This window comes from Argiope bruennichi, chromosome 10 (genome assembly GCF_947563725.1).
Source record: "Argiope bruennichi chromosome 10, qqArgBrue1.1, whole genome shotgun sequence".
NCBI lineage: Eukaryota > Metazoa > Arthropoda > Arachnida > Araneae > Araneidae > Argiope > Argiope bruennichi.
This window is the reverse complement of record NC_079160.1, coordinates 76,674,143-76,687,270: the sequence shown is the minus strand read 5'-3', so window position 1 is coordinate 76,687,270 and position 13,128 is coordinate 76,674,143. Positions and strand designations below refer to the sequence as shown.

At 31.2% G+C, this 13,128-nt stretch overlaps 1 protein-coding gene across 1 annotated transcript; it reads left to right on the top strand.

Annotated features, from left to right (window-relative positions):
- The first annotated feature begins 8,654 nt into the window (after positions 1-8,654).
- On the top strand, positions 8,655-12,565 carry LOC129988977 (uncharacterized). Its single transcript, XM_056097277.1, has 3 exons — positions 8,655-8,800; positions 10,343-10,764; positions 12,408-12,565. Exons 1-2 carry the CDS (start codon positions 8,789-8,791, stop codon positions 10,709-10,711), a joined length of 381 nt encoding a protein of 126 aa, XP_055953252.1. The 5' UTR covers positions 8,655-8,788; the 3' UTR covers positions 10,712-10,764; positions 12,408-12,565.
- The last annotated feature ends 563 nt before the right edge of the window (positions 12,566-13,128 follow it).

The window sequence follows — 13,128 nt, the reverse complement described above, 5'->3', positions numbered from 1 at the left end:
TAAAATTGATAGCTATATATCATATCAAAATTTAAAGTTTAAAAACATAATTTTGAGGAAGCCATAAAAACCAAGTTGCCGGCGTCCTGGCATAGGGGAAGCGTGTCTTCCCCGTGATCTGGGCGTCCCGGGTTCGAATCCCGGTTTGGGCATGGTTGTTCTTCATCTGTGTTCTATCTGTGAAGTGTGTGAATGTGCCCCTCTGTAAAAAGGGGTTGTGCAAGCGGATGTGTGAGTTTCATCTTCCTATGAGCTAGAAGTCAGACTTCTGCCCTCGGGTACTCAGGGGTCTTTACCCTCAGAAGCTACTGCAACCCCTTTCCCTGGTAACGCGGACACGGCATCATCAGCATCATTAAAACCAAGTTACACAGAATATTTAATTAAAATTTTTAGAAACTGTAAACCCCGGCTAGCCAACTAGTAGCATAAGGCGGCTATTATTAATATAAACTGGCATTCAAGAATAAGTATAATCTTAAATTTTAAAAAAAGGCATAAATAAATATATGAGAAAATAAAATGCTTAAATATCCCTGAAGTTATGCTTAATAAAAAATTGTGGCATAAAATTAAATATTTTTTCTTTTAGCCCATTTACTGGCAAACTTTTCATACTCTGTCTTCATCAAATAAGATTAAAAACAAACAAATAGTAACAATGTATCTTTATGTTCGCAAGCAACATTGTAGGTACGAAGGTTAGACAATCAAAAACACATTGTAGCTATTTCTTCAATAATGGCTTAGTCATTGACAGCATATTTTATTACACATAAACAGTTTGACAAGGCGCGTGGAAAGAAAAATAAACATTTCAAGTTACGACCATCGAGCACAACAATGAGCATGAACGACAATACCGGATTATTAAATAAAAAAAATCGATAAAAAAACTGAACGCTCAAAAATTTTTACTGTGATCCGGGAGATTCAGAAAATTTAATCAGTGTCTTCTGAGAATTTACATTGGCCCATGAACGGAAAATTATTCAAATTAAAACAGTGCATCGCTTAAATTATCCAACCTTATTCTAACATCATTCTTAATTTATTTTGTAATTTGTATACACATTTAATTTTAAATACCAAAGAGAGTAGTTTCCTCAAAATTTTCTCGCATGCTGTCTCATAAAGTTGTCATACCTGTGAACGCTTTACATAGCATTGGCGTACAATAGTTACAAAATATTACCGTTTGGCGTGAATTTAGCATTTTGACCATTTTTCGTGTTATCTTTGGCGATTAATACCTACCGTGCGGTTAAGAGTATCCTAAAACCGAATTTGTGTTTTAGGCAAGTTTTTCTCAGCAGAATGAAACAAAAATCTGACACAAAAATGCACTTGTAGTCACAAAATCTCATGCCAAATTTTATATATTTAAGTCATTGCATTCTGGAATTATTGCGTTTACGTGTTTCTGAAAGTACAGACCGACAGACAGTCAATTTCTTTTTTGATTTGGTTTAAAATTTGGTAGGTGCATACATTCTAGATGTTAAATAAGTATACTGAATTTTATTCATTTTGCTCTCTTCGTTTTGTTATTATCGTATTAACTCATATTCGAACAGCCGGACCTCCTCTGAACAGATTTACTCAAAATTTGATGTAAATCTGCAAATTTGGTGTAAAGACCGAATATCTTTAATCCGTCTGGTTCAGAGTGTTTTTGAGTTATCTTTGTCACAGACAGATGGACAGTTTCTAAAAATTTGTTTTTCAAATTTTGGTAGTCTGAAACGTGGAGATTCGTCAAAATCTTGAGTTCGAATTCTTTGACGATTACAATAGTTTCTCTATACTACGAATGCGAGAAACTAAAAATATGTTGCTTTGCAATACAAAAGTGTGGCCATTCGTATTGTTCAATAGTATTAAATTGTGTTAAAAAATATGTTTTTCTTTTACTCATTAGATTTATTTTTAAATTTCAGTTTTGCGATTTTTTTTATACGCGTTATTCTGAAAATCAACTCATATTTATGTAACGTGCAATTTATTGTTTAGAATTTCATTTTGTCAAAATTTACTGAAATTATAACTATGTACAATTTATATGGCATAGACAAATTAATAATATGTTAATTTTAATTCATCTTTGAATCAAAGCTTTTACTTTTAATTTCATACTTGCATTTTAACTTGCCACAGGGTGCTAGATGTATTATTGAACGGTAGATAAATTGAACACTATGCGTGAAATAATTTTACATATTATTATAGATATTAATTTAGTTACTAGGTCTTTTGGATGATTTTATATGTAGAAGAAGTTCATTTGTCTAGCTGCCTGCTGAATGGAAATAAGTTAAACGATAAAAAAGAAGAAAGCTAGATGCATAAAATTTAGTACACAAATTCAACATCTAAAATGTACAAGGGGTGCGCAATTAAAAGGTACGAAACGTTGTTAACATATAACCGTTAACATATTTGCCTATGCCGCTATGGGAGAGCGTAGCGAGACATCTAGTGATGCGATTGGATTCTGCGGCGTAGATCGGAGCATGCGCGGGTGCCAGTATATGCAGGAGAGAGCAAAGGCTCTTATAAAGAGCGCCGTCCAATTGACGTTAGTTGTTGAATTCCTCGAGCACAGATGAACTAATAATTTATTGTGAGACACTCTGAAGACTACGCAGGTCCATCAAGAACAAAAGACCAGGGCGTCTCACGAAGGGTGTGGTTCTGCTCCATGATAACGCGCATTCACACGTCTCCAGGGTCACACATGCTGAACTGGCCAAGTTCAAGTGGGAGCAGCTCAACCATCCGCCCTACAGCCCGGACATGTCGTCCTGCGATTTTCATGTGTTTGGTCCTCTGAAAAAACTTCTGAAAGGGAAGCGCTTCAACTCAAACGGCGAACTCAAGGACACTATTAAGGACTGGGTTTCGTCCACGGGAATTGTGGGAACAAGGAATCCTTCGGTTCGTTAATCAGTGTGATCGTTGTGCTCAGGCCTGTGGTGTATACTTTGAATAAAGTCTTCATTTATACCCACAGTGTCGTTTCGTACCTTTTCATTTGGTCAAACCTTGTAATTTGGAAGCAAATGTGTCAAAGGATTGATTGTCTGTTGATTTGAACTTTAGCAGGCATGTAAAAGCAATATCTCAAAAACGCAGTGGCTTAAATGTATATGAAATTTTGGTGTGTGATTTTGTCATTACAATTGTAACTTTGTCTCAAATTTTGGCTACACTTGGATAGAAATAATGTGTCTAAAAAACAAATTATCAAACGCAAGCCGTTGATTAATCACTTAAAATCATACGATAGACACAGTAAAAAAGCTAAATTAAGCCAGAAAACAATATTTCATAACTATTGTTTGTCAGTCCCGTGCAAGACATTCCTGGCTTTACACAAGGTCCAACCTCGAAGGAAAAAACGTGATTTTCAGAGAGAATGCGAGAAATTGTAGCGGAGATTACTCCATCTGGTTTTCTTACATTTTCTCCTACATTTTAATATCGAATTAATTTGGACATAATATCGAATTAAAGAAATAGTGAATATTCACTGAAAAAGTTTGTGAATCATATTGTATCAACTTGTATCTTTATTGTCTCTTTGGAATTCGAATATAACAGCCAGATTTGCTGAATTTCAATCTGGAGCCCTAGGAGAAGTCGAAGGTATTCGAAAAGATCTAAATTTATGTTTAAATGCGCAAAACAAATGTGTTTAAAAGCAATGAAATAGCTAAAGTTGAAAAATTTTAAAAAGCAGGAAAAGGAAAAAAATAGGTTCTAGATTTAAAATAGAAAAATAGGTTCTTAATTTTATTTAGCTAGCCTGATAAATTTTTGAATTATGTTCACATGCGCATGGATGACTGATCATGATCATAGAAAGTAATGCGTTTTTTTTAATCATATACAGAGTATTAGAAAAGTATTGTTATCATCAAGAAATTCCAACTTCAGATTTTGACGAATCTCCACGTTTTAGACTTCTCTGGAAATTCGAAAAACACATTTTTGGAAAATATCTTTCTATTTGTAATAAAGAAAACTCAAAAATACTTTCAGCTAGATGGCTAAAATTTGGTATGCTGTCTTAATTTGTCTAGAATTAAGTGCCTAGGGTAGTATTTTGGTATGCTGTCTTAATTCGGTTATGAGTTAATTTGGTCTTAGCACCAAATTTGTAGATTTTTATCAAATTTTGAACAAACTCCATCCACAGGAAGTCTGTCTGTCCGGTTTTCCAAATATACATTGATATGATAACTAAAAAATGGAGAGAGCTAGATAGATAAAATTCGGTACACAGATTTGGCATCTATAGTGTAGACAACTGTCCAATTTTGAGCCATATCCAATAAGAAGTTTATCGTCTGTCTGTCTGTACTTTCAGAAATAAGTAAATGCAGTAAATCAAAAACAAAAAACAAAAAAACATAAACATATCAAATTCTTTATGGGATTTACGACTACAAGCGTAATTGTATACCAAATTTTTGTTTTAATTGGTTGGAAAAACATGTCTAAAAGAGAAATGTGATTTTCTGATACTGTTGACCGTATGGCAGGAATTAATCGCCAAAAAAACTCGCCAAGGAATCTATCCCATATATATTCTGTAAAAATGCTACTTTCTCACCAAAGATTAATACTTCGCAATTATTGTATACCAATGCCATGCATGCAAGGCGTTTTGTAACGTTATCTGGGTTGACCTCTCCCGCTGGTTATATTGAAGGATTTCAAACTGCAGAAATTTATCAATCTCTCCCTATCGAATTTTTCGATGATTAAAACTCGTTTTCTTCGAATATGCAGGGTGATTATAATTAAAATTCCACTTTGAAATGGTCATAAAAGAAAAACTACTGAACCAAATGTTATCAAACTTGGTAATAGTTTAAAGGAGGTAATGAGAATTTCTTTACCACCAAAAAAAATCAAAAACTCACCACCAGGGGGGGAAATGGCGCTGTATGCAATATCGTTAAACAAAATAAGCCATGTAGACATCGGTTTAAAATGTGTTTAATTGTTTCTGAAACGAAACTGCTTTTGGGGGTTATGTAAAACCGCAATGTCTTGCTATTGGCTTCGGCAGGAAGAAGAAAATGATTTATGCAAATGCACTTTACACATCATTTGGTTTTCCAGATAAAAGCGAGTCTGTTTGTCAGAGTTCCCATCGTTACGAATTGACAATGTCACTAACCATGCAAGACCATGCTTTTCTCGTTATTGTGAATGCGATAGCATTGATTAGCGCGCTTTGCAAAGGTATCATTCAGTAAGAGGAATACGCCAAGAGGCATATGCTAAGAGCTTTTGCTGAAAATGCAGCAATGCCATTGAACTTGCTTTCAGAAAATGATAAATGCCACGTTGAACATGTTGAACGATTATACACATTTTAAAGCATTGTCTTCCTGTTTAACAATGCTGTATACAGCGCCATTTTCTCCTCTAATGGTTAGTTTGTGAACTTTTTTTTTTTTGGGGGGGGGGAGAAACATTTCATTACCTCCTTTAAATTATTACCAAGTTTGATAACATTTGGGCCAGTAGTTTTCCTTTTATGACCATTCCAACGTGGAACTTTAATTATAACCATCCTGCACATTATATAAAAAGAAACACGAATCATTCTGTTCAGAAAACAGCTGATAACCCCTGAAGTAAATTTTTCTTTAATGTGTACGCACACACTAGAAGATTTTTTTTTTTTTAATTTTAACTTTAAAAATCCAGTTTTTTCATAGTAGGTCATTAATATATGTTTAAACTCATTTCAGTGAGAAAAAACCATATTACACTAATTATTAATTAATTAAATAATATTTAACGAGCTAATTAGCCTATTTTTTGAAACATGATATCTTAAATTCTAATTTGTACAGACACACAATTCTAGTTGGAAATGATGCCTAATATTAGTCTTCATGTTGTCTGCCTCAATCAAGTTATAAAAATATATAGTTTTTTTTTTTTTCATCAACGATGAATAGAAAAAGCGAGATTTTTTTTTAGTTTTAACTTTTAAATAGCTATTAAAAATTTATTTCTATAAATACAACTTTGATTGAGGCACAAAACATCCGCTATTTCATACAGATTATTTTGATATATAAATAATTGTATTTGGTTCATTTCTTGTTGAGTTATGATTGTTCGAATGAAGCAACATAGTAAAAAAATATCATTCTTCATAAAATGAGTTTTAAAAACACCGTAACTAGAGTTTTTAATGAAAGCACCTCAAGAAAAATAATTATAACTCGAGAACTATTTCGAATATTGACAACATCTTGGTATCGTTTGAAAGCTAAAGGATTAGAGAACATTATTAAGCAATAAAAAAAATATTCGATATTTTGAACGATTTTCGAAGTTTCAAGTGTGTACATACATACACCTTAATAATAATATCGCTTTTAATAAATTACTTAAGTTGTTGGTGGATTCCAGTTGTTCAAAGGATAAATATTTAGCTTAGAGCAATAATTTAAAGTTCCTCATCTAAAATTATATTCTACGGCTTAATGTCGGATTACCGAAACTTCTCTGAATAAGAAGCTCTTTGAATAAGATTATTACCAATCAGTGCTGAAGTTTAGTGATTCTTTAAGTAAGTGCCTATGGGTTGCTAAGTTCCTTACAAAGAAACTGTAAGCTATTTATTATATAATATTATTTACATTTTTATTTTAGTTTGCGTATTTTTTAGACCTTTATCACATCTTATTATTTGAATTGAGAAATATACTTTCAAAATAATAGCATCAATAATTTTGCTTGGATTCAAGGTTTACTAAATACATTGCTCCATTTTCATTTACTATTGAAGGAGAAAATAATCTTTATTGAGTTCATCTTGTGACAATTAATTAAAATAATAATTATCAGCTTAATTAAATGAATTTAAGTAGTCAGTTAAAGATGAATATCTCAGCATAAAAGCAAACACTTAAAAATTTTTAATGCCATTTATTTATTATTTGAGAGGGAAAAAATTTTGTGGTTCTATCATAAAGAGTAACTATATGTCCAATGATGTCAGAAAATGTGTAGTTATCAACAGGATCATTCATTTCGATAATTATTATTCTTATTTTACTGAATAAATTTTTATCTAAAATAAAACTAAACTTTTTACTTTTACTTTCTCGTACACGTAGTATAGAGAATTTATAGTAGTTGTCAAAAAATTCGAAATCGAGAATTTGACGACTCGCCACATTTCAAACCTTTCTAAATTCGAAAAACGCATTATTGAAAAATGTCTGCGTGTCTATATGTGACAAAGATAACTTAAAAAATGTTTGAGCTATGCGGTTGAAATTGCGAATACGGTCTTAACATAACATTTTCAGATTTCTGTCCTATTTTGAGTAAACTCTGTTCACTAGAAGTTCGAATATAAGTTAAAACGACAAAATATGTCGTGTTAACTTATAATGTGTCGTGTTGTTAATACTGCAAACAAAGGGAGCTAGATAGATAAAATTCGGTATTCAGATTTAACATCTATAATGTAAACGCTTGTCAAATTTTAAGGAAAATTCAACAAGGGGTTGACTATCTACCGGTCCACCCTTTTCTAAACATGTAAATGGGATAACTTAAAAACGCAATGACTTAAATATATCATATTTGTTCTATGATTTTGTGACTACAAATGCAGTTTTGTGTCAAATCTTGTTTCAGTCAAAACGTGTCTGAAGCACAAATTCGCTTTTCGGACGTTATTAACGGCATGGAAGGAATCAATCGCCAAAACAGCCGCCAAGGATGACACGATAGATTCAGCAAAAATGCTAAATTCAAGCCAAAAAATATTTCGTAACTATTGTACGCCAATGCCATACAAGTATTTAGAGTATGCAAGAAAGTTTTTGACAGAATACTCCTCCAGTTTTTGAATGAATTTACAAGTGGAGTCAAAAAGAGAAATTACATTACTATAAAAAAACAGTGTGCAGTTTGAAATAAAAATTTTAATAGCACTATAATTCGGGACTGAATTCCATTAGAAAGCTTCATGAATGCAATAAAAGGAACATTTGTACTGATAATAGGAATGGAACGAATGGAACCTCTGTCACAATTCTATAATAAAACAAAACACTATAAAGTTATGAAAATTAAGTCATGCATAAGAGATTTAATTGCAGTTAATTACAAGTAATATTCATTGCGAAGCCTAAGTCATTAATAATTAGCTAACATAGAATTGTCGGTAACCGGTAACACATAGATCATCCTCATTTTTTTTGTTACAATTCGAAAAAAAAATGCAGTTAAGATTCCAATAAGAATCCTTAGTTAGTTTTCGCCTGAGGGAGTTCCAAATTTCCAAAAGCGCGTTTTCCCCTCAAATACCTTCTTTCCATTGTTCTAGTGTCAAATTGGGATAGTTAACAGTCGTCCCGGAGTGAATTGTGTCCCATCTCTATCTCGGAGGTGGTGTGGTGAAATGAAGAGAAAAAACAAATAAAAATCGGAAGGAACGTTTACGAACAAGACACGCTTTATGTCCTGCATGACCCTGGGGTGTCAACCTCCATCATTAAAAGAGGAAGGAGACTCTGATACGAATACTAGAAAAATAAGCATAAAAATAACGAAAATGAGAGGTATTTTGAATTTCTTAGCCACGAAGAAGGTGAATTTTTTCGGTGTTCATTGAGGAAAGTTGGGAAATCTCTGCCTATATAAGCCGAGAACAATTCTTGGATCTTCACACTTGCGCTTTGCGATCCTCTGTCAACTCTTGTGGAATAGTAGCAGCAGTTGCTCAATACCTACAGTCATGAACTCATTGGTAAGTTCCTCACGATCTTGGTCGAAAATTTTTCTCGCATTTCTTTGGGAAATAAATGGGAATATAGACGAGTTTAAATGATATATTTTATGTTAATCTTTCTTTGTCTTTTCTTACGTCTATATATAATAACACTTCATCAAGTCTAAACAAATTGATTAAAGAGGTTACTGAGTAAAATAATTTAATGCTATTTCGACGTACCACCGAATAACTTCGTAAATATTTAGTCAAAAACATACAAAATTGCTTAAAAATTCATATCTATTATTCAATTTGATGGCTCTTCTTTTATAAAAGATATTTAACTGATGGAAAAATCTAAAGTTTATTATTTTTTTTAATCCGTGTTAATTACTGTTTTCAATTTTATTTATTAATAATCGAAATTCCTTAAGAAATGCGAATTTCTAGATTGACGAATCCTCTGAAAATTTTATATGAAAAGAAATATACAAATAGAAAATGAAATTCTAGAATATTATCTTAAAGATCAAGTTAAATTATTGGAGAATATTGAATATTATAAATAAAATTATCAGAATCCGATAATGCCTTGTATGTGAGTAAATTTTAACACAGAGAACCTTAAAAGTTCAGAAAATTTACTATTAAACTCAGACAGTAAATTGTGATTGCAATTTAAGTTATTTTTTTAAAACAATCTCTTATGAAAAATATGCTGATTTTCTAAATTTTTTTCATATACCAATCGTCAAAATAAAACCCAAATAAAATTAACATAGAATAAAATTCAAATGTCATCACAATTTTATAATCCTTTCATGTTAAACTTTTAATCAAAACAGAGACAAAATTACTTATATGAACTCATTGAATTCTATTTGAATAATGTTCTTTTAACCACTCTAAATCGTAATATTTCATTTCTTTAATATAGATTAATTGATAAATATTTTGAATTGAGCTGATATTTCGAAATTCAAGAATAGCTGCCTGTTATTAGAAATTCCCGATTAGCCTAAAATTCTGTACAAAAAAAATTTACTAACAAAATTATAGTATACTGTACTATTTGAATAATATTCTTTTTTTTTATTTTAATTCTTTAATATCGGTTGATTGATAACTATTTCAAATTAAGCTGGTAATTCGAATTTCAGAAAGAACTGCCTTTTATCACAAATTGCCGTCTACCTAGAAAATTCTGTATTAAAAATTACTAATAAAATAGTAGTATATAATCTTAAAGATCTTATCTTAACCTAGTATATTATCTTAAAGTAATTCAAACGTATTGAAAACGAAACCATAACTATTCTGGATAAATTCGTGGAAATATTTTTTTAAATTACAGAGAAATCTGAAAACTCAGAAAAATTACAATCAGAAACAAAATGTGAATAGAATTTTTGGTTTAATTGTTAACATATAATCCATTTCGATCCCTGAACAATTATATTGCTACTAGTTAAATTTTAAATTGAACTAGTTGGTTAATTAGAGTTGTTGTCATTTATAATATAAAAGTACAAGGTTAAATATATTAAAAATATAATTTTAAAATGTTTCTTTTTTCAGATATCCTTCGCCTGTCTCGTCGCTTTGTTCTGCTGCACAGCCTCAGCTGGCCCTCTATTTCCATATGCACCATATGCCGCTTATGGAAAAGGCTACTATACACCACTCTTACCAGGTCCAGCTGCAGTAGCCGCTGTGCCCGCAGCTCCAGCAGTACCAGCTGTACCTGCCCGTTATGCTGCCCCTGCCTATCCAGCTCCAGCTGCTGCCGTGGCGGCTCCTGTAGCACCAGCTGTACCTGCTGCTGTCGTACCAGAATACTACCCTTACCCCGCTGCTGCTGCCGCCCTCAATTATCTTGGTTACCCCTATGGATACCCCTATTACCCCTACGGATATGGTGCCTTGGTTGCTCCATACAAAAAATGAATGACATCCTAAGAACTGGACTGATTTTGTCAAGGTCTTTGATTCATGCATTGGTAAGGAGGGTTATTTTGCTTTCATTGTTGAGTTGTAAATTAATAACTTTTCTTTAATATTGTTAAGTCATTCAATCTTTCACAGAAATTTCCAAAAGCAAAACCAACACATTTTATTATAACTTTTTTTCCAAAAAAACCCTGTTATGTCCTATTTTTGTATGGAAGCTATCCTAAACCAAATTATCAATTTTAGAACAAACAAAGTATAAGAATGGAAAAATTCGCATTATAAGAGAATATTCGCGTAAGAATTCTTGTATAAGAAAAAATTCTAATCTTCATATGTGATAACCATGCTGTCAAAACACCTTGTTATAAGAAATTTGTCTGTGTTAAACTGTAGTATAATTCTTTTCGCATTATATTAAAATCATTCTAAGCAAAATCATTAAACATTTTGCACCCCTGCTTAGTTTACTTTATATAATCCCTCTTTAAATAAATTTCCCAATTTAATCTCGCATTTTAAATTAATCAACGTTTTAATAATTTATTCAAGTTAATTATTTTTAGTTTAATAAACTTTTTGAAAATGTTATTTTTTTTAAGCTTGATCACTAGTGTAGCATCCAAGTTTGCACACTAGTCACTGCCAGGTATGATAGCTAATTGCTTAAAAATAGCTGTAATAGTTAATTGAGAATAATAAAATAGATAGAATTGCACTTTAACCAAGTAGCATCATCTTACCTTTTTATAATTCATACAGTCTGTTTTTTTTTCTAAATTATTTTGCAACTTGCTTATAACAGTTTTTTAACACATTGATTGCAGGATTATGCACTTGTGCTTTACAGATAATATGTAATTGTACCAAACCCTCTGTCTTATTAGATTACCCCCTTTTCTATTATAGTTAAGAGGTAGCAAAGGAGGGGTCATCTAATTAGATAGGTGACCCAAATATCAGGTGTGAGTGGCGGCAGCGAACGATTTTAATGAATTGTTTGCGCCATCCTTTCAACCTATTAGAAGCCCTAGTCGACTCTTAGTCTGCCTTGCTGGAAATCCGTCGCTAAATAGAGTGGACAACAATTCGTGTTCTTATGAGAATGTAGGTCGTAATAAGGATATTCTCTTCTTCCAAGTTATAAAAAGATCTTCCACTGTTTTGACTGTCTCTTTTTATGATTTGATATCCATTGACAATATGTACATCTATATGCCCAACATCCCAAAATGATTATGGAATCAAATTATTTAAAATTTCATCTAAAAGTATTGATCTAAAATCTTTGATAGCTTAAGATTTATTAGGAAATTGTAATAAATAATCTTTTAATGCTTTTTGTAACTAATGATATTCTCTTCTAAACTCATCAAAGATAAATCACCGTATAACTATACTTCTCATAAGTCAGTATTTATATTTTTATATAAAATTTTAACAAATAACCTAAGAGAAATTTCAGGCTGTAAATCTAATTATAGTACAGTTATTAAAATCATGAATTGTGAAAATTTCTTCTTGCAGATCTCACTTTTGAGAAATAATTTTTACTTACTCGAAATTTATATATTGCGATGATTTTTGAAAAAGACCAGATTAATTACGTTATTAATTTTTATAACAGCATTTAATAAACTTGATTGTTTATGATATAACTTCTTTGTTTATTTATTTTATTTTTATATTGCAGGGGAAACAAGTGGTTGATTTGGTACAAAATGGTGGAAACTGGGGACAATAACTTCTCTTCCGCATTGCGTTAGAAACAGTTCTTTTTCAAATCAAGCATCGGATTTTTTTCTCTGCATGTAATTTAAGACCAAATAAATGAGTTTTTATACATCTTAACATTTTGTATTTGTCATTTAATTTGTAGTGTCACATTTTTACCTCGGTTTTTAAACCTTCGAATGTTAAATTGTTTGTAAAAATATTTATTTGTAAGCACTTTTTTTTTAACTTTTTATATGTTTCTATCAATGGAATTTTGCAAACGATTTTTCACTCATTTTAATGTTGACCGGAAATTCTACAGTTTTCTTTTTACTGTTGTATGCTTGTCTCAGCTGGTAATATAATATTTTACTATTTTCAGATCTGAATTATCTTTTTATAAATTGAATTTTAGTAAAATTTGATTCCTTTAAGAGCGCCATCTTGTAAGGAACTTGTGAAAAATTGATTAACGAATTTTTAATAATTCTAACAAAAAATTAGGAAATATATTTAAGATTAGGAAAAGAAATTAATTACTAATGAATGAAAAATAATTCTGAAAACACTATTTTAGTAGTAAACTTATAAAGAATTATTATTTTTTTTATTAAAAATAATCTCATGATTAAACCAAAACTATAAGAACAGGAAGCACTGATAAAATACATTCGAAATAAATTGTAATTTTAATCAAG